This window comes from Erithacus rubecula (genome assembly GCF_903797595.1).
Source record: "Erithacus rubecula genome assembly, chromosome: 19".
Classification (NCBI taxonomy): Eukaryota; Metazoa; Chordata; class Aves; order Passeriformes; family Muscicapidae; genus Erithacus; species Erithacus rubecula.
Window position 1 is genome coordinate 1999065 of NC_136671.1, and position 19838 is coordinate 2018902.

A 19838-nucleotide genomic window follows, 5' to 3' on the forward strand; every position below is an offset into this window, starting at 1 on the left:
CTTGCTGACAGACTCTCCAGTGAGTCACTTCTCTGGTCTCAGTTATTCATTAGGTGCCATTGGGAAAGCCTTCCCCTAGGACCCTCCCCAGGCAGCCAGAGATGCCCTGTGGAACATTGCTGGGACAGTGAAGCAGAACAGCCACGTGGAGCACAGGTCAGCCTTGGCCTGAGCTCAGTGGAGCAAGAGCTGTGTCGTGGGGACAGTGTGGTCAAGGATGAAACAGCAAAAGGGATGGTTCCAGTGTACATGGCAGGGCACAGGGACAAAGGGGACAGTGATTCAGAAACACTTCACACACTTTATCTTCCTGGGACATCAGCTGATAGGTAAGATATGACTCAAATACTAATTGAGATGGATATAAAAACTTTAAAAATGTGCCTGTGAACTCCTGTCAGCTGGACACAAAAATACGGATCTGTATTAAGGGAAGTTTAGCACAGCTTTGCATATGTGTGCCACACATGAGTGTAAAAGTGGAAGATAAATGACTGAATGACTTGATGCTGTGAAATTTACTGCTCTGAGCACAAATGTGACTGAAGGATATCTGTAAGATTTCTGCTAACTACTTATTATCCAACTGCACATCTAATAAAGGGAGCCTCAGAACAGTCTAAGCAGTAACAGCACTCACACAATCACTAATCACCAAAAGACATTACACAGGAAGGGAGATGACAGGAAGATTCATTCAACCTACCCAAAGTAGGAATCCTAAATTAAAGTGAAAGCAAAAAGTAGAAGTTCCAATAAGTATAAATACACTAAATAGAAATGGGTAAAGTGAAACACTAGAAAATATGTGCAGCAGGCTGCATTTGAGGAGTGCCCCATGCAGAAATGTACATGTTATTGCTTGTTTGTGTGTCCCCCCAATGTCATCTGAGCAAGGAACATGCCAGCAGCTAACATGGAATTTTGTCCCTTTGTCAGATGCACATCATGTTGTTTCAACTTTGTGTAACTTTACAGGAAAAGGAAATTAATTCTTAGCATCAAAGGGACAGTCTCATTTGTGCTCTAACAGCAGCTTGTGTGCTGGAGAACCTCAGCTGAAGAACAAACCCCTCCATGAACTCTCAGCACAAACCAACAGCAAAGTCAAGGTCATGGTGAGGCCTGAGAGTGGCAGGAGAAATGGGGTCGTGCCATTCACTACATTTCAAACACTAGCTAGAGAATCCAGGAATTTGTTTTGCATATGAAATATTTTCTAGTAAATGTGACAGCTTGCATCAACTAAACCCTTTATGATTTCCTCATCCTCTCCTTCAACTGAAGTGTAAATGCCAAGTGATAACTAAGCCATTTACCAACTCAATACATTCGATATCCTCTTAATTATGAAATAACTGAAGTTACAGCCTGAGAATTTTCTCTCAGAAGAAACAGACATCAATCCAGCTGTAGAGGTTACAAAACAGCTTCAAAACAACCTTATTTTTAATTGCAGACCCAGAAATAAATACACTGACTAGTGGGAATGCCAGACAAAGCTGTGCATGATGAAGCTTTCTCTCTACTAGCAGAGAAAAATCATCTACTAAATACTTGGCTGGTCAAGCCTGGTGTGCCACTGCAGAATTGTTAAGTTTTCACCCCGTTTCAAAATCATGGAATAGTTCAGTTCCTTCCTGTAATGATTAAGTTCCGATGTGCTCCAGTTGCCATCACCTGGAGAGGGACAGCTCTTTCCTATTCATGTCAAAGTCCTGGAGTTCACTGCCAAAGCCCCATCTAAGACTCCCAGCAGAGAACTCTGCCTCTAAGTTTCTCACTTATACTGAAAACTGAGCAGGTTATGATGATGGGAATCCTGTTTAAAAGTGTTTTCTTGGTCCCCTGTCCCCCAGCAGAAGACAGAGTTCATGAAATACACGGGTTCTGCAAGGGACACCATCCTGTTTACTTGGGCTGGACATAACCACTGGTTGAAATATTTAATCCAACAATCCTAAACTTTGTACACAGCTGGAATATGTGTAATTAACTCAAAAACCCCTGAAGTAAATTTTAACTTTGGTAACATGGGACTAGCTCACTGCCACTGCAGCTGTACAATGTGAGCATTTGGCTCCTTTGGCAGGGAGCAGCAGTGAGCAGCTCGTTCATAGGAGATGGCTGCCTTCTTCTCCAACCTGGTGAGTACCTGCTCACATCTCCTCAGGCCTCTGACTAAAGAGACAAGGATAACATAATACTAGAGATTCGGGTTCTTGAAAGATTTTCAATTCCTTTGTTACAGAGACCATCTTTCCTTTCTGTGTTTCAACATCACAAAGAGCAATGGTGGCCATGAAGGTCCTGTTGCATTGCCTTTTCTATGCAACAAATGAAATGAAATGAAATGAAATGAAATGAAATGAAATGAAATGAAATGAAATGAAATGAAAATCCAGCAACAGCTTTGGCTCTCCCACCACTGACTATGATACTTTACTTTGTCTTCTAAATTACTGATAACAATACTAAATATTAAGCACTGTGATTACTTCACAAATAATGAATATAGTAATGGTACAGCAAAAGGCTAAGAAATCATGACATAAAGTTTGAAATAAATTACTTTGTTCACTTTATCAAAAGATTATTAATATAACCCATTAAGAGTCCCCATAATCTTAAAAAGGGAAGAAGTGTATCATCATACATTGTGGTTTGGTGTACATTGGTTGCTGTCGATTGCAGACCTTTATCCAGCCAAGCTGTGGGAAGTTGCAGGCACACAGTGAGAGTTGGGAACACCTTTTAAAACTCCTTTTCTTTCTTGCAAGCAGTGATGGATTCTCACCCTTACACCCATGTTGTTTGCTCTGGTGCTGTGGCTGATGGTCGTGCTCTGGCAGCAGATTAAAGGGATTTTGAAAAATATTTAAATTCAAAAGGGTCTGAAGTGGACAAAGAGGAAGGATCAGTGTGGCTACAAAGTCTCTGGCCTTGCACCAAAGGAGTACTAGAGTAGTGAGAAGCTGATGGAGGGTTTTGTTTTTGCATTGCAGGTTCAGTTCCAGGGACTACTACAAATGATCTTAGTGCTGGGAATTGGTGGTAGTTTCCCATATGGATTCCATATTTCTGTCATCAACTATCCTTCTGTGGTAAGTAGCCATCTCTCTCTGAAGCTGAAAACACGGAGGTCAGAGCCTGAGCCCTCTGTTCTCCCATAAATCCCAAATTTACTGAGCATTCAGCAGATATGTCTAGGCCTTTTCTTTGGCTAACAGTAACATCACATGAATAGAGAAATTCTCCTCCCTTAAAGAACTAGATAGCATTTTCTGTTTTAAATAAGCTCTTGCCATGTAGTGTACAAGCCTCCAAAGGAGGGCACAAAATGAGTCTCAGCATGCTCACCAGGAAGCTTCCTGAGGGATACAGACTTGAAGAATTTGCTGTGTGATCTCAATGAACTTGTTTTACTAGAAAAGTTTCAAAATAAGTCTCATATTAAAGCCACAGGCTTGATCTGAAGTACAACAGCCAAATGTGAAGGGATCCTATGCCCATTATCCTGGCAAATCTTGTTTATTTTTCAGCACATCAGGAAGTTTATTAATGAAACCTGGGTGGATCGGCATGGCTCTCCCCTCCATCCTGAGACAATCATGCTGCTGTGGTCCTTCATTGTGTCTGTTTATGGGATAGGAGGATTCCTGGGAAGCCTCTGCTGTGGCTACCTGACTACAAAGTACAGGAAGTAAGTGCTTCTTGTAACAGCTCAGCAGTCAGAAAATACAGGGAAATACCAAGGTGGACAAGTAAGTCCCTTCTTTTCAGTTGAAGCAGCTCTGTTGAAAACAATCAGTTTGGTTTCCTGGCACATGCACTGTTCCCAAGCTGCCTTCTGTCTTATTTACCTGCCCTCCCCAGGCAGCAGTGCTCTCTAGGGGCTGCAGCCATCATCACATCACCAGATCAGTGCCTCTGGGAGTAGTGACACAGTGACATTCTCTTCAGGGTCCCCTGTCACTCTCATTAGATCTCCCAAGCTTTACAAACTCCAATAAAGGAGCAGTGTGTCTTGTGTTGTAATACATCATATGCAATTACTCAAACACGTGGAAAATATCCTCATGTGAAAGAGTCAGATTTCCATTTAAATACACTCGTTTTAGGGTGGTGACACTACACTAAATATTCAGACCCACTCGTGAAAATATGGAGAGAGGAGAAAAAAATTGCATGTAATTTCACTGTAAAGATATAATCAGCACCAAAACAAATGTCCAAGAGACACCTCTGCTCTTGGCAATCCATTTTACTGAAAGTCAGGTCCAAACTACCTTTGCCACTGGATGAAGGAAGGATTCCTCACCAGTCAGGTCTGTTCTTGGTGCCTTGTGTGTAACACCACTAATTTCATTTGCAGAGAAATTGGCAAACAGATCTTCTTGGTGTGACCCACTTAAAGATCTGCTCCACAACACACTGATCCAGGGGCCCCTCATTTGGGTCTCAACAAACCATCTTAGCCTGCCTGCAATTGTGTTCTTTCCTCACAGGTAAGTGCCCCCAAGAAGTTTCTTGTGGGACACTGCCTCATCCCACACGCTGAGAGTCTCCCAAGGCTGGAAACAAGATCCTGCACCTCTCCCATGGGTTATTTAACACCTGGTAGCCCAATTGCTGAATCACAGCACAGAGTCTCTGTGATCCTTAATGGAGGCAAGGGGGCTCTTGTCTAACAAGTGTCACAGCAAAACAACTGAGTGCAAAAGACTTTGAGCCTGAGACAGCAGGGTGGTGAACACAGCAGCCTGGATCCTCACAGAATGGCTTTTGAAATGAAATATGCCTCTCAAAAACTCTGTCTGCCATCCCAGAGCACCCATTTAGCCAAGAGTGTCTTTAGGATGAGCCATTCTAGAATGGGACCTGTGGACTCAGACTATTCCTGGGGAACAACCTGACATTTTATGAAGACTTACATCCATTCAAAAATCCTGGAGACAAACTGGGCCAGTCCTTCAATCTTTTTCCCTACTTGAACTGTGGAAATGTTGACAAAGGGCTCCAACTGTTTGAATTCTAACCTAAGATTTTATTAATTCAAATCTAAAAGATCCTAAAATTTTAAAGAACCATTTTGACTCTCCTGAGTCGAAATTATTTGAGCCATTTCTCAATACAGTAGGAATGGCTGTACCATGCTTCCTGTCACAGCAGGAGTACTCAAAAGAGCACAAGAGGTTCTCATTTCACATGAAATTCTCAAGGTCTTTTTTTTTTCCCTAGGAAAAAGTGCCAAATGTTCACCAACCTGATCATGTTGGTAGCTGCACTTTTCATGGCCCTGAGTAAAACAGCCAAATCCTTTGAGATGATTCTGGTTGGGCGCTTTCTCTATGGCATTGGTTCAGGTATGTCACCCTGGCTTGCTGTCCTGGGGTTGTCTCTACAGCCATCCTTCAAAAATGATTTTTAAAGTAAATACACCAGCCATTCAGTAAAAGTGAAAGATAATCTCTTTTGCAAGGAATTGTTATCTCAATACCAGAGTGAATGGAAACCATCTAAGAGAGGATGGGCAAAAAGTTTTCTAAATATTTTAACTGTTATTTATCCTCTTGTATGTTCAAGGTTTTTCTCTCAATATACATCCTCAGTATGTAGGAGAGATTTCACCCAAGAAGTTGCGTGGTTTTACCAACTCCACTGTTGCTGTTTTTCTGACCCTGGGGAAACTCACAGGACAGGTGGTTGGACTACGGTAAATTCTCCAATTTTTCTATCAGGTTACACTAAAAGTAGAAATGTTTCTATAACTTTACCCTCTCATCTAGTGAGTGATTGAGAAACACTTTACTCCTCCTCCAGCATACCTTAGCTTATGCCAGAAGAAAAATATTGATCATATTTGAGGGAAATACAGTTTTAAATATAGAAGGAAGGAAATAATTTACTTATAATCTGATTTCTTCTTTTTTCCACTATCTTTCTGTTAGGAGACTTCCCCTTCGAAATTCATTGTACTTACATGAAAAATCTTTGCAAGATGTTTTCTTCTTGTGGCCAAGCAGTGGTCAAATAAGTCTCATCAGCTCTACAGACATTATACTGTGTTCCAATGGTATTCAGAAAGATTTTCAAAATATCAGATAACTCTTTTAAAATAAATTGTCAGAAATAAAAATAGCCAAATTTGTGAAATTTGCCAAATTAAAATTCAGGGGTTAACTCCAGTGAATCCTTGAATGGAACCTGAGCAGCAGCCCTTTTCACTCAGAATTTTTCCTGAACATTCATTCCATTATTTCAGCATAATTTTGTTTCACATACACTTTCCAGGGAGATTTTAGGAAGCGAAGCTTTGTGGCCATGGTTGTTAGCATCTAGTGGACTTTCAGCATTGGTTCAGCTGGTTACCCTCCCATTTTTCCCTGACTCACCATCCTACCTCCTGATTCAGAAGGGTAATGAGGAAGCCTGCAGGAAAGGTAGAGTGTCTGCTTTCCTCACCTACTTCCCTTCACGTGCTGTGTCACAGTGAGAGCCTCTGCAGAGGAGGAGGCAGGGCAGAGCTGTGCTGCTCAGTGCAGTGCCATGGGGCTCCACACACAGCAGCCCAGGCACCCCTGGCAATGTCTGTGCTAACCTGGGCCTCACTCAGCCCCATTCAGTCCATGAAGACAAGAAATGTTTATCAGAATTCCCACCTTGGTGGGCACTGCTTTATTTCTTTAAAGGAAATGGTTGATGCAGCTGTCCTCGTATTATTGAATAAAAAGTACTCAAATGATTACTTTGCTTCCAGTTAAGTAAACACCACATTAGAAAGCTGTGTTATACTGACAACCAGACAGACAAAAATCCCTCAAATTGCCCAGCGCCCCTGCAGCAACCAATGGCAGAAGCAGCACCAGCACCTATTCCAAAGGACAGGCAGCCTAAAGGCTTTAAAGCAAGCACTCCTGATGGAGCCATTCTGGTAGGATAATTCACTGCCCTCTTTCTCCCCTACAGCCATCAGGAAGCTCTGGGGGGAAGGAGACCACCAGGCAGAAATTGATGACATTCTGAAGGAGAAGGGTGCAATGGCGAGCACGAAAACCTTGCGAGTCCTGGAAGTGATAAAAGAGCGATCTCTGCGCTGGCAGCTTTACATTTTGATCACTGTCATGACCACCTTGCAGCTCTGTGGAATCAATGCAGTTGAGTGCTCTCTTTATCCCCAGGACAGGAACAGGCAACATTACAAACCTCTCAAAGTCAATGTCATGAAACCAGCTTAGAATTGTATCTCAAATGCAATGCTTTTTAACACAGATCAATTTCCTCTTGGCATTTTTCAGATATATTTCTATTCTTTTGAAGTATTCCACACAGCCAAGTTTGAAGAATACCTTATCCCATACGTGTCCCTGGGAGTTGGGTTGTGTGAATGCTTATCCTCTATACTCTGTGTAAGTCTTTTCAGATTTGAGTTTGAAGGAAAAATTTAATGTGGCCAATAACTGTACTTTTCCTTTCTTACAACTGGGCTCAAGGGAATTTTGCATAACCTAAGCCTCATCTTCCTGCTTTGCAAAACCACAGGCAAAGATGGTTTTTTTTCCCAAATTATTTGAATGAATGCATGCCTTCAGATTCATTTTTTTTCCTACAAAATAATAATTTTCTGATGTTCTGGATTGGATGTGTGTATGTATATGTGGACAATTTGACATATGCCAGCATCCAAGAGAGGGAACTGTCTAAAACCAGATTAGGATTGACTAATAAACATAGATTAATTAATAATGAATTAGTTTTGGAGAAAATAATCAAATTCATCAGGAACTAAGAGGCTGCCAAATGACAGCAATTTATGGCTCTTATTTAGACAAGTCTTCTGCACAGCACATGGAGAGAGGAGGGGTTATTTCCTTTAGAGCTGGGTTTGTGACCGTGTGTTCTCTTTCCAGAGCACCCTCATAGACCGCTTTGGGCGGAAGGTGCTGCTCTGGGGTGGGTATTTGCTGATGTGCTCTGTGCTGGCTCTGCTCACCATGACCCTGTCACTGCAGGTAAAGAGGCAGCAGACCTCTGGCCACTTCCCCAGCCCACCTTTCTGCTCTTAACTCTCAGGAGATGAGAGTAAAAACTCCATCCAGTGGCAGCAAATACAAAGCTCTGCTGTGTGTCTAATGGTTTGATATCACTTGTTTCTCACTTTCAGCATCGTTTTTTCTGGATGCATTACTTCAGTGTTATCTTGATCTTTCTGTTCGTTGTCTTCTATGGAATTGGGCCATGTGAGTACATCAGTGGTTATGCTGGGAGGAAATTTGACATTGTATTGGTTGGCAACACAACTGGCAGAAGAAGAACAGGCTAATGCCTTGCTAAAAAGTTCTGGAAATTAAGGAGGGAAGGGCAGGCACTAGTGGGAGACAGGAAAAGGATACAGACACCTCAAATTTTATTGCTGATCACATGATCTAAATAATTTAAAACAGTATCATCTTCTCCAGAGGGTGTGAGACAGAAATTCCAAAACAAATTCTAAATTGATCAGCTAGAAACAGGATTCCAGGCATTGCCAGGTATTTTATAGTAATCATCTTCAATAACTTAACAAGGTAAGCTCATGCCTACCAGCATGATGCTCCAGGTGGAAGTGGCCCCAGGGAGCCAAAGGGGAGGCTGGTTTTATAAACCACTCACCAGGAACAATATGAAACTGCATAAATCACTGATACCACAGAAAGGATTCCAGCACAAACAAGAGGAACCTAAATTAACTGCTGTGCTCCATTTCTGGAATCAAGTTCTTTCACCATCACAGCAGGGCCACCTATCCACAGGTCACCTATCCTGCCTGCCTGGCATCTCTGCCACTGCCTTTGGGAGAAGCTTCAGCAGGAGCAAGGAAACAAATAAACCTGCTGTGTGTTTGGCTTTGCTTTTCCAGCTGGAGCCACCATATCTGTGATGGTTGAAATCTTCAGCCAGTCATACAGACCATCAGCCTTTCTGATCGTTGGCTGCATCAACTGGATGGGACTGTTTGTACTTGGGATGATTTTTCCAGTAATTGTTGTAAGTGACCCTCACAAGATCCCTTTTTCCAGGTTAATCTATTTCTGAATGCTGAAAAGGGGCAAAATAATAGCAATAAATTGCAATGACATGCAAAGGTTAGCACTCTATCCAAACACCAAACCTGCTCAGAAATTCCCCAGGCTTGCCAAGGAGTAGTAATAGGACTCAGGTCAAATGTGGCCAGGGGGAACTCCTGGTTTGATGCCTGGCCTGGGTTGTGTATTGAGCACACCTTTGTATTTGAACTTCTGAGACACAGGCTTGCACTAAAGGGCAGAGAAATAGAAATGAGTTTCTTATTTTCCTTACATTGTCTTGCATTTCTGCTTGTAGGATAACCTTGGACCCTTCTGCTTCCTTATCTTTTTGGGAATCCTTGCTTTATCAGCAATTTTCATCTACCTGTATCTTCCTGAGACGAAGGGAAAGTCAATCATGGAAATAAAAGCAGAATTCAACAAGCTGAACTTTGGGCAAAAAGAAACCTCTGTCACTGAAAATAACTTTCCAAAGGAACAGTTGTCTTGCACCAAGCTCTGAATGTTCACAGAAGAAATTTGCATCTCTTGGAAAAGACAGGAAAGAATGTTGCAATAGAACTAAAAAGGAAACATTAAAAACAGACTGCAAGCTCTTCTGTCTCATTTATTTTTTCTTTTTTTTAAGATAGATACCAAACTCACTATTCTAGAATAACAAGAAGTACCTCATAAGCAGGAACCCACTGGCAAATAGCTCAGAGAAGAGTAGCAGAAATAAAAAAATACAACTGAAATATTTTAAGAAGATGAACCAAGGTAAAGAATTAATAAGAAGGCTCAATGACCAACATGATAAGGCTGGGGAAGCACAGAAGTCTGAAGTATTTGGCTGATAGGCACACAGAGGAAAAGCTAAATACATGGTTCAGGGTGATCCAAGCAGATACAGACTGAAAACTTAACACCCCATATTCAGGAAACAGTTTCCAGCATCACAACAGAAAAAAGTATTGAAAGCGAAATTTGCTGTGCAACAGTCCTGGAGATGTAATGGAAATTTCAGTGGAAAACATCCTAGTAACTCTAGGCAGGGAGAAGGACCTGCTAAACTGAGATATTCTTGCATGCAAAAAAAGTAAAATGACTGCTATAAAATAAAGCAGAGTCTGGAGAGCATCTCTGGTGTCTTAGGAACTGATTTTCCACCTGGTGCATCAGTTTCTGGGAATTACATCAGATGTTTTCACGGAAGAAAAAGTTTGTTTTGGAAATGTTTTTCTTGTTATGTAAGCAAGCTGGGAATAATGACTGATTATTGCACCCAGCAGTAAAAATAGGTTGTGAAGTTCATTGGAAATAGTCTAAATTTTTCCAAGTGACCACCAGCAAGTATAGGATGACATGTAGGTAAACATTTTGGATCATGCCAGCTGCTTTCCTCTAACCGTGAAGAAAAAATGAATCAATATCACAAACTACAGCTCCTCTCCTTACAGATGGAGGTGTCACTTGGGTTTGTTTTTAACACTTTGGCTTAGGAAACATACCCTGAAAAGGCTTTTTGTAAACCAGATTTTATTTCTGGGTTTTTTTAGGGTTTTCCCTATTTTCAGAATGCATACAGGAAACACAATCCACAAACGTGGGCTGTAAATGAACACTGGCACAGTAATTTCATCTCCTGAGTTTTTATTTGCTGACTTTTTACAGCAAGGGTGCCACAGTGAAGGAACTAACTCAAGATCAACATACACCACACAATCATAGGATTGATTGGGTTGGAAAGGGCTTTAAAGATCATCCAGTTCCACCCCCCTGCCATGGGCAGGGATGACACCATCTAGATCAGGCTGCTCAGGGCCCAGTCAGTCTGACCTTGAACACAATCAGCTTCAGCACATTCATACAGAAGTTTTCAACATTAAAAAATATTTGCTTCAATTACACCATTCCATACAAGCATTTAGTGCAAGCTATAGAAAACTCTCCCTCTTTCCTGCTGCCTGGAGAAAATGGAGTGAGTAGAAAAGCTCTTAACTCAGAAACTACTGGGCATAAAGATACAATTCACTTTTAACATGGAGAGGTCGTCAAACCATTTCTTTTATCCCCATCAGCATTTTCAACCTGCTTTCCCCACACACCTGACTGAGAACAGCCCCTACCAAACGCCACAGGATCCCTCTAAATCACTTCTGCTCTTCTAGGCAGCAGAGAGAGCTGATCCCAGCCTTGCCACACACTGCCTCCACTCTGGATAAAAGCTGCCCATCTCAGAAAGCCTGTGGATTTCCTATCTCTCAGGAGTTATGACTGTTATGGAACTATTTGCACAACAAAGGAGAAAGTTGAAAACAAGCCTTCTCTGAGCATGTAGAATCCAGTGCTCACCACAGTGGAAAATCAAGAGCCTGATTTTAAGGCATCTTTGTCATGACTTAGTCATGGTTCAGGAAAGGTCTGCACAACATGTGTCACTGGGGGCTTTTTGTTATGCTCTATTCCACAGAGAGAGTTTCAGACCTCACTGTTGAATAAATCACCCAATTTAAAAAAAAAAATAAATTACTAGATTGCATAAAGAGATGCATTACAACCTGCACTCAGTCTCTGAAATGCTTTTTCACTGGTTTCACGATTGGGCTCTATCCAAATACAAGGTGTCATTTTGGATGCTCTGGTTTCCAGAGTGCAAAAGCTGGGTTCCCTCCCAGGCCAGTGCTCTGGCTGTCTGTGTTTGCAGCTGCAGATGGCACATTGAGCCTCACCTCTCCTGAGACACTCCCACCCCCCTCAATGCTGCTGCTAAAGGTATCTCTGACTGTTTAGAGGCTCCTGATGTGCTTACTAGCACCGTGGGCTGAGCCAGCATGTGGGTGAGTCAGAAATAAAGCTGAGAACAAGGTGAGCTGAAAAAAAGACCTGCTTGTGATCCAAGGAGCCTTAATTCATTGTTAACACAAATTTAAGCAAGGATAAAGTTCCAGAATCTTTTTCAGGGGAGCTCACCCAACAATTATCAAAAGCATTGGGCAAACCAGCACAGGTAAGTGCATTTGCTGAAATGTTTTCCTTCTTTAGTCAGCTGTGCCTATGCAATGAGCTGTTTTTGAGTGGTAGCCTTGATAAACTAATACAGCTAATGACTCACCAGTATTTGCAGTCTTTTCTCAGGGAGAATATCAAACATTGTTCACTGTAACTTAGTTTTATTGAAGTCTCAAACCCTTGGAGTTGTAGGATGATATTGCATGTAGTTATCAGTGTATGTGAATACACATGTGGGTAGATGTCCACAGGTACCTGTGAACTCCTCTCAAGAATCTGTCTGACTGAAAAACAAACCTCACCCTCCACTTCCTTGCTGAGTCCTATTGAATAAGTGCCTGTTATTTGCCACCAAATTGCCTGTAGCCTAGTGCTTACAGTTGAAGTAAAAAATTATTTATTCAGTTTGCTTGGACATCTGGCAAAAATATCTGTGCGGCATCCTGCTATTTGTAGTCAAAATACCAGAGTAAAAGCTGCCTGGTGGTTTCTTTACCAAACTGGAGGGGGTTTACCTGCCAAAACATATGACAATATGCTCCTGAGGTGAAGTCCTGAAATACTGCTTACAAGGATTTATAAGGCTATTATTTTCTCAATACTGATTGGTCACTAGTCACTGTATCAGTTGCTTACTGAAGATTGTTGAATATGAAAAATCAAAAGAAAGTTTCTCTACAGATCTGTAAGCCTCCTAACAGGAGCCATAGCTCAGCTGCTGTAGCAGCAGTAACTGTGAATTGGTGTGGATTTGTAGCTGCTTGTTTAAGCACCCTTTCTGCATATCAACGAGCCCATATCCAGAAAATGTTTATTTTGCTTTGGGAGTGATGCTTTGAAGCTGTAGAAAGAATGAAGTTTTGGTGCTTACAGAAAGGGCTCTGAGGGCTCCCCAGCAAACCTTTCTCTATGCACTGGGACACCTGAACACTTATGTAAAACTGATGTGTTCTATCCCTCTTTTAAAAAAGCCAATTTTTATCAGTCTAGCAAACAAGTACTTGCTGTTGGGGGGGCAAGGGGTGTGTCTTGCATAACAGCTTCTGAATATAAAGCTAGAGGCCAGGGCTGGGATGCAGCTGGAACAGGTTTGTGCAGCTGTGTGGAAGGGATATGTAATGAGACTTAGAAATATACAAGGAACAACAAAGAGATTTTTCTGAAGAGGACATACAAACTCTTCGTGCAAAGGAGACAATAGGAAAGGGAGAGTCTCTTAGTTATAACACAGAAAGAAGGAAAGGATTAGGGTAGGCTGGAATGCAGAGCTTTCCTCTCACAGGATACTGTACTATTTGGGAAAAATACAGATTTTTAATCAAATAGGGTTTCTTCCTACTGGAAAAACTGTTCCAAATATTTTCAGACTACTCCAAGAAGAAGATACTGCTGATTAATGCCCCAAATTGATTTTTCTTTTAATAGTGATAAGATGCCTCCTGGGTAGATGTTAAAGGCATGGATGCACCTACATTTGGCATAGAGCCAAGAGCACATGGTGTCCAGACAGGGGAGAACAGGGCCAAGCAAGTGGTATCTCAGCAGGGTCTCCTTGGCTTATGCTGTACTGCTGTGGTCTGATGCACCTTACAGCAAACAAACTGTAAATGATGGCCAAGACTAATTACCAGACAACTCCTGGTACTCAGGCTAGCTTGTTACACCAAGAGGGTTAATTGCTGCTGAGTTCCAACGATGCACTGCTAATAAACGTGGGTAAGAACAGCACAGAGGCAGATGAATGCCAGAGGAACTGATCCCTAGATTCCCCAGTGTGTGGATCTGACACTGTGTATTAGCAGCAGGGAAAATCGTGGCCTGGTCATTAATATTAACATAGATACTTTCTTCTGTTTTTGCTGATATCAAGAACAAAAGCAGGATTAGGCTGTATTTTGTTTAATGAGGGGGATGTTGGTTTAGGCCTGTGCTGTGTCAGTTCACATTTACCTCAGCAGGGAAGAGTGCAGCAGGAGGCAGTGAGGTGCAAAATCTCTCTGGAACGCAATGCGGCAGCAGTGCCATTGCACACCCCCTGCCCCGAGCTTCCCACACAGCCAGGACAGCCTGCTGCCCCAGAGGAGGTGCTGGAGGTACCACAGGTCACTGAGCTCCTGCAGCACCTGCACTGGGAGCCTACAACCTATGGAGTCCTTGTACTGGCCTTGGACACAGCAGTGAATGCAAATCTAGACAGCAAGGTGTCAACAAATGAAAGACTTGCATATGAAAAACGTGCACTTATTTTCACTGCAGTTTAGTTACATAAATGCCTTCCTGGAATTTCAAAACTTTTCTTAATACAGCACAGAAAATAACATTAATTTTCTTCTTCCAAGAGTCTCTAGCAATACAGATCTCTCATAATTAGGTGATGTCCTTTGGTGGCTCCACAGACCTCTGTGCTATGTGCTTTCTCTACAGCATTGGAAAGATTGGGGGGCAGGAGAACAAGATTTACTCCAAATTGCTTTGTGACCTGCTGAACAAACCTGAAAATACCATCTGACAGGTGAGCTCATATGGCAACATGTCTGACACGACTTTCCACAGATTGTTAAGACTATTCATCCCAGGCTGGTCCTTTGGTGTTCTCTATTAATGCGCTGATCAGTGAGGTTAAACGCCAAGTCAACTGAGCAACTCCCCAGCTAAAAAGAAAAAAGGAGCCATTGCATGAGCTGCAGTGCTGATACCCAGAAGCTGCAGAATTCCTTGGTTAAAATGATGTAGGTTCAGATACTGTATGTACCCACAGATATCATGTGCAAAAGACCAGGTACAAACACAATAACTTGATCCCTAGGAACTCCAGAACGCAGGTGGGTGAGGCATTAAAAGGGGCAGGAGGAAGGGAGTGTAAGGCCTGGAAGGATAAAGCCCCAGGGGAGAGTGTGCAGTGTGGCTGTGTCCTGGAGCAGGAGCACCCAGGGCAGCCTGCAGCACTCTGCTCCTGTTAACAGTGCCTGTCTTCCTCTCCAGAACCCACTCACCTTCTTTGACATCAGCTCTGCCTGTGTCAGCTGGAATAGCACCACCTTTGCTTGAGGGGCCCTGGGGTGGTCACAGCTCATTCCTGAACCTCACTGTGGTTTGGACTGCAGCTCTAGTCACCTTCTGGCATCTGCCTAATACAAAAGGCATTGGTATCTCAATTGCTGCTACTCACTGCTGTTTAGGATCTTGCCTGCTGCTTAATTAAAATGCAGCAGAAGCCTTATGGCTGAGACCTTCTTGTTGCTCTGGGAAAACCTCTAGTTGACATGGAGGGTGCCTTTTCAAAATACTCTTAACAGAAGCTTTTCTTCCAAAAAACGTTTAGTCATATGTGAAGATGGACATTGCTTTTGCCTTTGCCCTGTCCATCCTCAAGAGCCAAATTTCAAGAAGAGATAAATGTATCTTGAGTTGGTTTCGAGATATATTTAAGTTAAACAATGTGGCTACAAATGTTGCACATGGACCTCCCTTCAAAAGGAGCAAAGACATGATTACCTCTTATTTACAAGGGATTGCAGTGCAGGTCCTCTTTAGGCCTAACACTGCAGGGATATGTAGCTGAGTAGCAGAAACGCTGATGCTGAGTCCCCCAGGGCTCAGCATAGGCAGAGGGAGTGAGTGGAAAAAACCACTGTTGGCTGCTGTGCCCTCCCCTTTTCATCCATTGAACAATTTGTAGTGACAGTGAAGATTAGAGCACAGCTCAGAACGAGGCAGAGGCACAGCAAGCCACAGTAAGCCATTCCTAGGGACTGAAGTGGTGAATTAATTATGAAAGGAAGATTTGCACACAAATATTTATTATTTAAGCCCTTGGTCAGATAAGATCATCTGCTTCCAAAGTAAAATAAAAGATTGAGTAGAGATGTTTCCTGAAATTCTATAGTTAAGTGTATTGTGAATTTTTTCTGGAAAAGCAAACCTTATCACACCCTTGTTCCAAACTCTATTAACATCCCATTGTGTCTCTACCACAGCTTTGGTTTGCAGCCACACACTTTAAATACAGACCTGCACCTCATATAACAAAAATGCTTTGTTGGGATAACAAGTGGAAGCTGCTTTGGTGAAAGCTTTTCTTAGTCAGGGAGGCAAAAGGGAATGAAATTGCCCCAAAGTCTCTCCATCACATGGCAGCACAGCCAGGGGCTGCCACTCTGAGCCTGGCAGGATGCAGGGCAGGCACACCAGTGGGGATGTTGTTCTCAAGTTTTTCTCCTTGCACAGGTAGAATTCCCACCCCACCTCCATGCAGCAAATCTGGGAGGCAGGAAGGTGAGAGGAATAAGTGGGACTATGCAATGGCAGGGAACTGAGGATATAGAAGGGAGGAGACTTAATCAGTTCTTAGTGGCTGCTCTTAAGCACTACTAATCACTAGAAAAGGAGGTGCTCCAGTTCTCAGCATTATAACCTGTGTCACTCCAGTGCACTCCCGTGTGACACCGCCCCTTACTCCCCATTCAGGGCTAGGAGTGCTCACGTATGTAACATGTAGATCCGGGCAGCAGCGCATGTTTGCCGCCTGTGCAATGTCTGCGCGGAGAGGGCTCCGGGCCTGATCCTCTTCGCCTTGCTGTGAGTCATTCCGTGCAGCAGAGCAGCGCTGCCGGGCAGGCAGCAGGCAGGGCGGGGAGCAGCCTACGTGCACCACATCACACAGCCCGGCATCCGGCGGGGCGCTGCGGCTCCCACCTCCCAATGGGCACGCACCGCTTCTTCCCTACGCGAAACTAAACCCACCGCTGCCATTTTCTAGCAGAAAAAGAGGATGTGAAAATGAGGGGGGTAATTTTGAATTTGACTGAAATACATTGGAGAATATTAATACAGCAGCAAGGTAGACGTTTCTGCTTACACCGAGCTAAAGCTGTACACACAATTAAAGCAAAAACCAATACATGTGTTACTTTATTTTGCAAAAGAAAAGAATTCTCGGAGCCAGGGCAAGTATTTCTTTTTGCAACTGCAAAGCTGAGCCCGATATCCCTCTCTGGCCCCGATCCCGCAGAAACCAGTGAGAGTGCTACAGCGGCAGCATCACATGCGCTGATACCAGGTTATGTATGAGCTGCCCAGCGCCTGGACTCCGTTCCAGGAAGGAGCCTGCAACAAACCCTGAAAAACTGTCCAGCGGCAGTAACAAAGCCAAGGAATAAGCACGGAACTGGTGTGCGCCGAGTGCCGGGTCCCGTCCCCGCCCCGCTCCCTCCCCTCCTGCCGGGCGGGGCCGCTTCAGCCCGGCCCGGCCCCGCGCGCTAAAAGCGCCGCTGACGCCTCCCCGCTCCACTGTGCCGGTCCCGCCGCTCCGTTACGCTTCCATCGCCGGCCCCGCGCCCCCACCGCCGCCACCATGCCCATGTTCACCATCTACACCAATGTCTGCAAGGACGCCGTGCCCGACAGCCTGTTGGGCGACCTCACCCAGCAGCTGGCCAAGGCCACTGGCAAGCCCGCGCAGGTGAGGGCGGGAGCGGGGCCAGCACGTGTGTGGGGGAGGCTCGGCTGGGCTCGGCGGGAGGGCGGCGGCGGAGCGGCCCCGGGAGCTGCTCCGGAGGAAGGAGCCGCTGTCCGTCCCGGCCCGCAGCGCCGATCCCCCTGCCCGGAGCAGCAGCCGGGCCTGCAGGAGCGCGGCGCTCACGTAGCCGCGGATGCGCTGCGCCTGTGCCGGCGGTTCGAGCGGCGGGGCCGCGCAGTGCGGGCGCACCCGGGCAGAGCTCGGGCGCACCGGGCGTTCGGCCATGCGGCACGGCCCCGCTTGGGCCGGAGCGCAGCAGCCCCAGGAGCCGGAGCCCGATAAGGCCGAATCGCTGCCCGGCTCTCGGCAGGCTCGGCCCCTCGCTCCATGATTTGGGGGTGCGAGCTCTGGCACGCAGGCACAGGTTTCGGGCCTTTGTCTCGCTCCGCCCCGCGCGGCGGGGCCGTGGCGGCAGGAGCGCCCGCCTCGCCGGCGGCTGTGTGCGCACATCAGCGCTTTCCAGCGCCCAGAGCCGGGCCGAGGCTCCCCGCAGCCCCAGCGCCGTGCCCCCGGGGGGGCTGCGGGGCCCGAGCCTCCCCTGGGCCCGGGAACGCGCAGGGACCAGCACTGCAGAGCTGCCTCGCCCCAGTGCGACTGCCCTGCTCAGAGCTGGTGCCCAAAGCACATTCTGGTCAGGAGAGGGCAGTTCAGACCGCCTGTAACGGAGTGTTTCCCTCCCGCAGTACATAGCTGTGCACATCATACCTGACCAGATGATGTCCTTTGGGGGCTCCACTGATCCCTGCGCGCTCTGCAGCCTCTACAGCATCGGCAAAATAGGAGGGCAGCAGAACAAGACTTACACCAAGATGCTCTGCGACCTGATGTCGAAGCACTTGCACGTATCTGCAGACAGGTAAGGCTGGGACACAGTTTAACTATATTGATCTGGCTTTTGGAAACTGCTTTGAAAAGCCTTATTTAAAAATTTTAAAATCCATGAATAAGTCCATGTGTTTTGGAAAATACCAAGTGATTGCTTGCAGCACTGTCACATAAGAATTCAGTACCTGCCTCTTTCCCTGGAGAATCCTCTGTTCAATGGCTTTGTGCTCTGAGAGTAGGGAAAAACACCAGAGCACTGACAAGTTGCCCAGTGTGTATTTTGCCTCTGAGGTGTGGTGCCTTGTCTTCTGGGGAAGCAAGGCTGAAAGCACGAGCAAGGAGCAGTAACAGGCTGGAGCTGAGAGACAAAAGTAGAAGGCAGCAGGCTGTGAGCAGCTCCTTGCAGGCTGCAGAGTTTGGCAGAGTGTCTGTGTGCAGCTGTGAAGAATGAGAAGAACCTGGTGCCATGAGCCCAGCCTGAGGGCCTGCTGAACTCTGCAAGGCTGCCAGTCTGTGTGACACGTGTGAGGGACTGCAGTGCCCAGAAACAAAAAGGGCTAATCTCTGGAAATTCTTGGCAGATTGCTAAACAAAAGCTGTCTGGTGTCTGGGTAGTCCCTGACTGCAGAAGAATTTGTATTTAAAAAAACAAGAAAAAAAGTACAATTTTGAGGGCTGAGAAATATTGACCGTTCGGAGGCTCCACCAGATTTTTGGCAAAGATGAAGCTTGATGTTTTTTTAAGCAGAAGAATGGGAAGCACTGTCTCCTGTTGTGTTGTCCCAATATAAATGAGTTAATAAGATCATTGTTATTTCCTCTTCTGCAGGATCTACATCAACTACTTCGACATGAATGCTGCCAACGTGGGCTGGAACGGCTCCACCTTTGCGTAGAGCTGTCTGAAGAGGCTGTTCCTGGACTCCCCTCACCCTGCCCTGTAGCACAGACCACTGCACAAACGGCCCCGTGTTGCACTTTGTGCACTCTCACAGATTGATGGCTCCTCGCTAGTGTGTTTAAATATTGCTGCTTCAACATTCCTCTGTTTTCTCTGTGTAGAAAACAAATAAAGATTTAGAAGTAAGCTGTGTGGTGTGGGTTTTGGCAGGTCGGGGATGGAGTTGGGCAATTGCTAGCATGTCTGTTTCACTCTGGTCCTAAAGCAAACAAAAGAAATGTTTTGGGTTTGCCCCTGTTTCTTAGATACAGTGTTTCACACTGTGGTGGTGGTGCCTGGGGCTGGTGTCTGACAGCACTGCAGTGATTTTTACCTTGCTGTTGGTAAGGCTCTAGGTGTGTTCAGGGCTGCTTGTTGCTCTGAGGTTTGTTTTCGGATTGTGTCTGCTATTGCTGCAGTCCTTTGACCAGCCCTGTGTCTGCTGCTCCAGGGCAGCTTTCCTCTGGGGATGTATGTGGCCAAACGAGCAAGGAAG

General features: G+C 45.0%; 2 protein-coding genes across 2 annotated transcripts; both read left to right on the forward strand.

Annotated features, from left to right (window-relative positions):
* Window positions 1–2069: 2069 nt before the first annotated feature.
* LOC306810319 (solute carrier family 2, facilitated glucose transporter member 11-like) lies at window positions 2070–9603 on the forward strand. Its single transcript, XM_079322755.1, has 12 exons — window positions 2070–2147; window positions 3006–3104; window positions 3543–3703; window positions 5242–5366; window positions 5587–5716; window positions 6295–6443; window positions 6970–7157; window positions 7299–7409; window positions 7911–8012; window positions 8165–8240; window positions 8900–9027; window positions 9364–9603. Exons 1-12 carry the CDS (start codon window positions 2124–2126, stop codon window positions 9568–9570), a joined length of 1500 nt encoding a protein of 499 aa, XP_079178881.1. The 5' UTR covers window positions 2070–2123; the 3' UTR covers window positions 9571–9603.
* A 7687-nt stretch (window positions 9604–17290) lies between these two features.
* MIF (macrophage migration inhibitory factor) lies at window positions 17291–19489 on the forward strand. Its single transcript, XM_079322871.1, has 3 exons — window positions 17291–17520; window positions 18261–18433; window positions 19232–19489. Exons 1-3 carry the CDS (start codon window positions 17413–17415, stop codon window positions 19296–19298), a joined length of 348 nt encoding a protein of 115 aa, XP_079178997.1. The 5' UTR covers window positions 17291–17412; the 3' UTR covers window positions 19299–19489.
* The last annotated feature ends 349 nt before the right edge of the window (window positions 19490–19838 follow it).

What these genes read in the sequence shown, in the direction of transcription:
- LOC306810319 (XM_079322755.1), top strand. Translation starts at nt 2,124, where the DNA reads ATGGCTGCCTTCTTCTCCAACCTG. An exon ending in CTGCCTTCTTCTCCAACCTG is followed by an intron (nt 2,148 to 3,005) that starts GTGAGTACCTGC and finishes TTTGCATTGCAG; the next exon opens with GTTCAGTTCCAGGGACTACT. An exon ending in AGCTCTGTGGAATCAATGCA is followed by an intron (nt 7,158 to 7,298) that starts GTTGAGTGCTCT and finishes GGCATTTTTCAG; the next exon opens with ATATATTTCTATTCTTTTGA.
- MIF (XM_079322871.1), top strand. Translation starts at nt 17,413, where the DNA reads ATGCCCATGTTCACCATCTACACCAATGTCTGCAAGGACGCCGTGCCC. An exon ending in CCACTGGCAAGCCCGCGCAG is followed by an intron (nt 17,521 to 18,260) that starts GTGAGGGCGGGA and finishes TCCCTCCCGCAG; the next exon opens with TACATAGCTGTGCACATCAT. An exon ending in TTGCACGTATCTGCAGACAG is followed by an intron (nt 18,434 to 19,231) that starts GTAAGGCTGGGA and finishes CCTCTTCTGCAG; the next exon opens with GATCTACATCAACTACTTCG.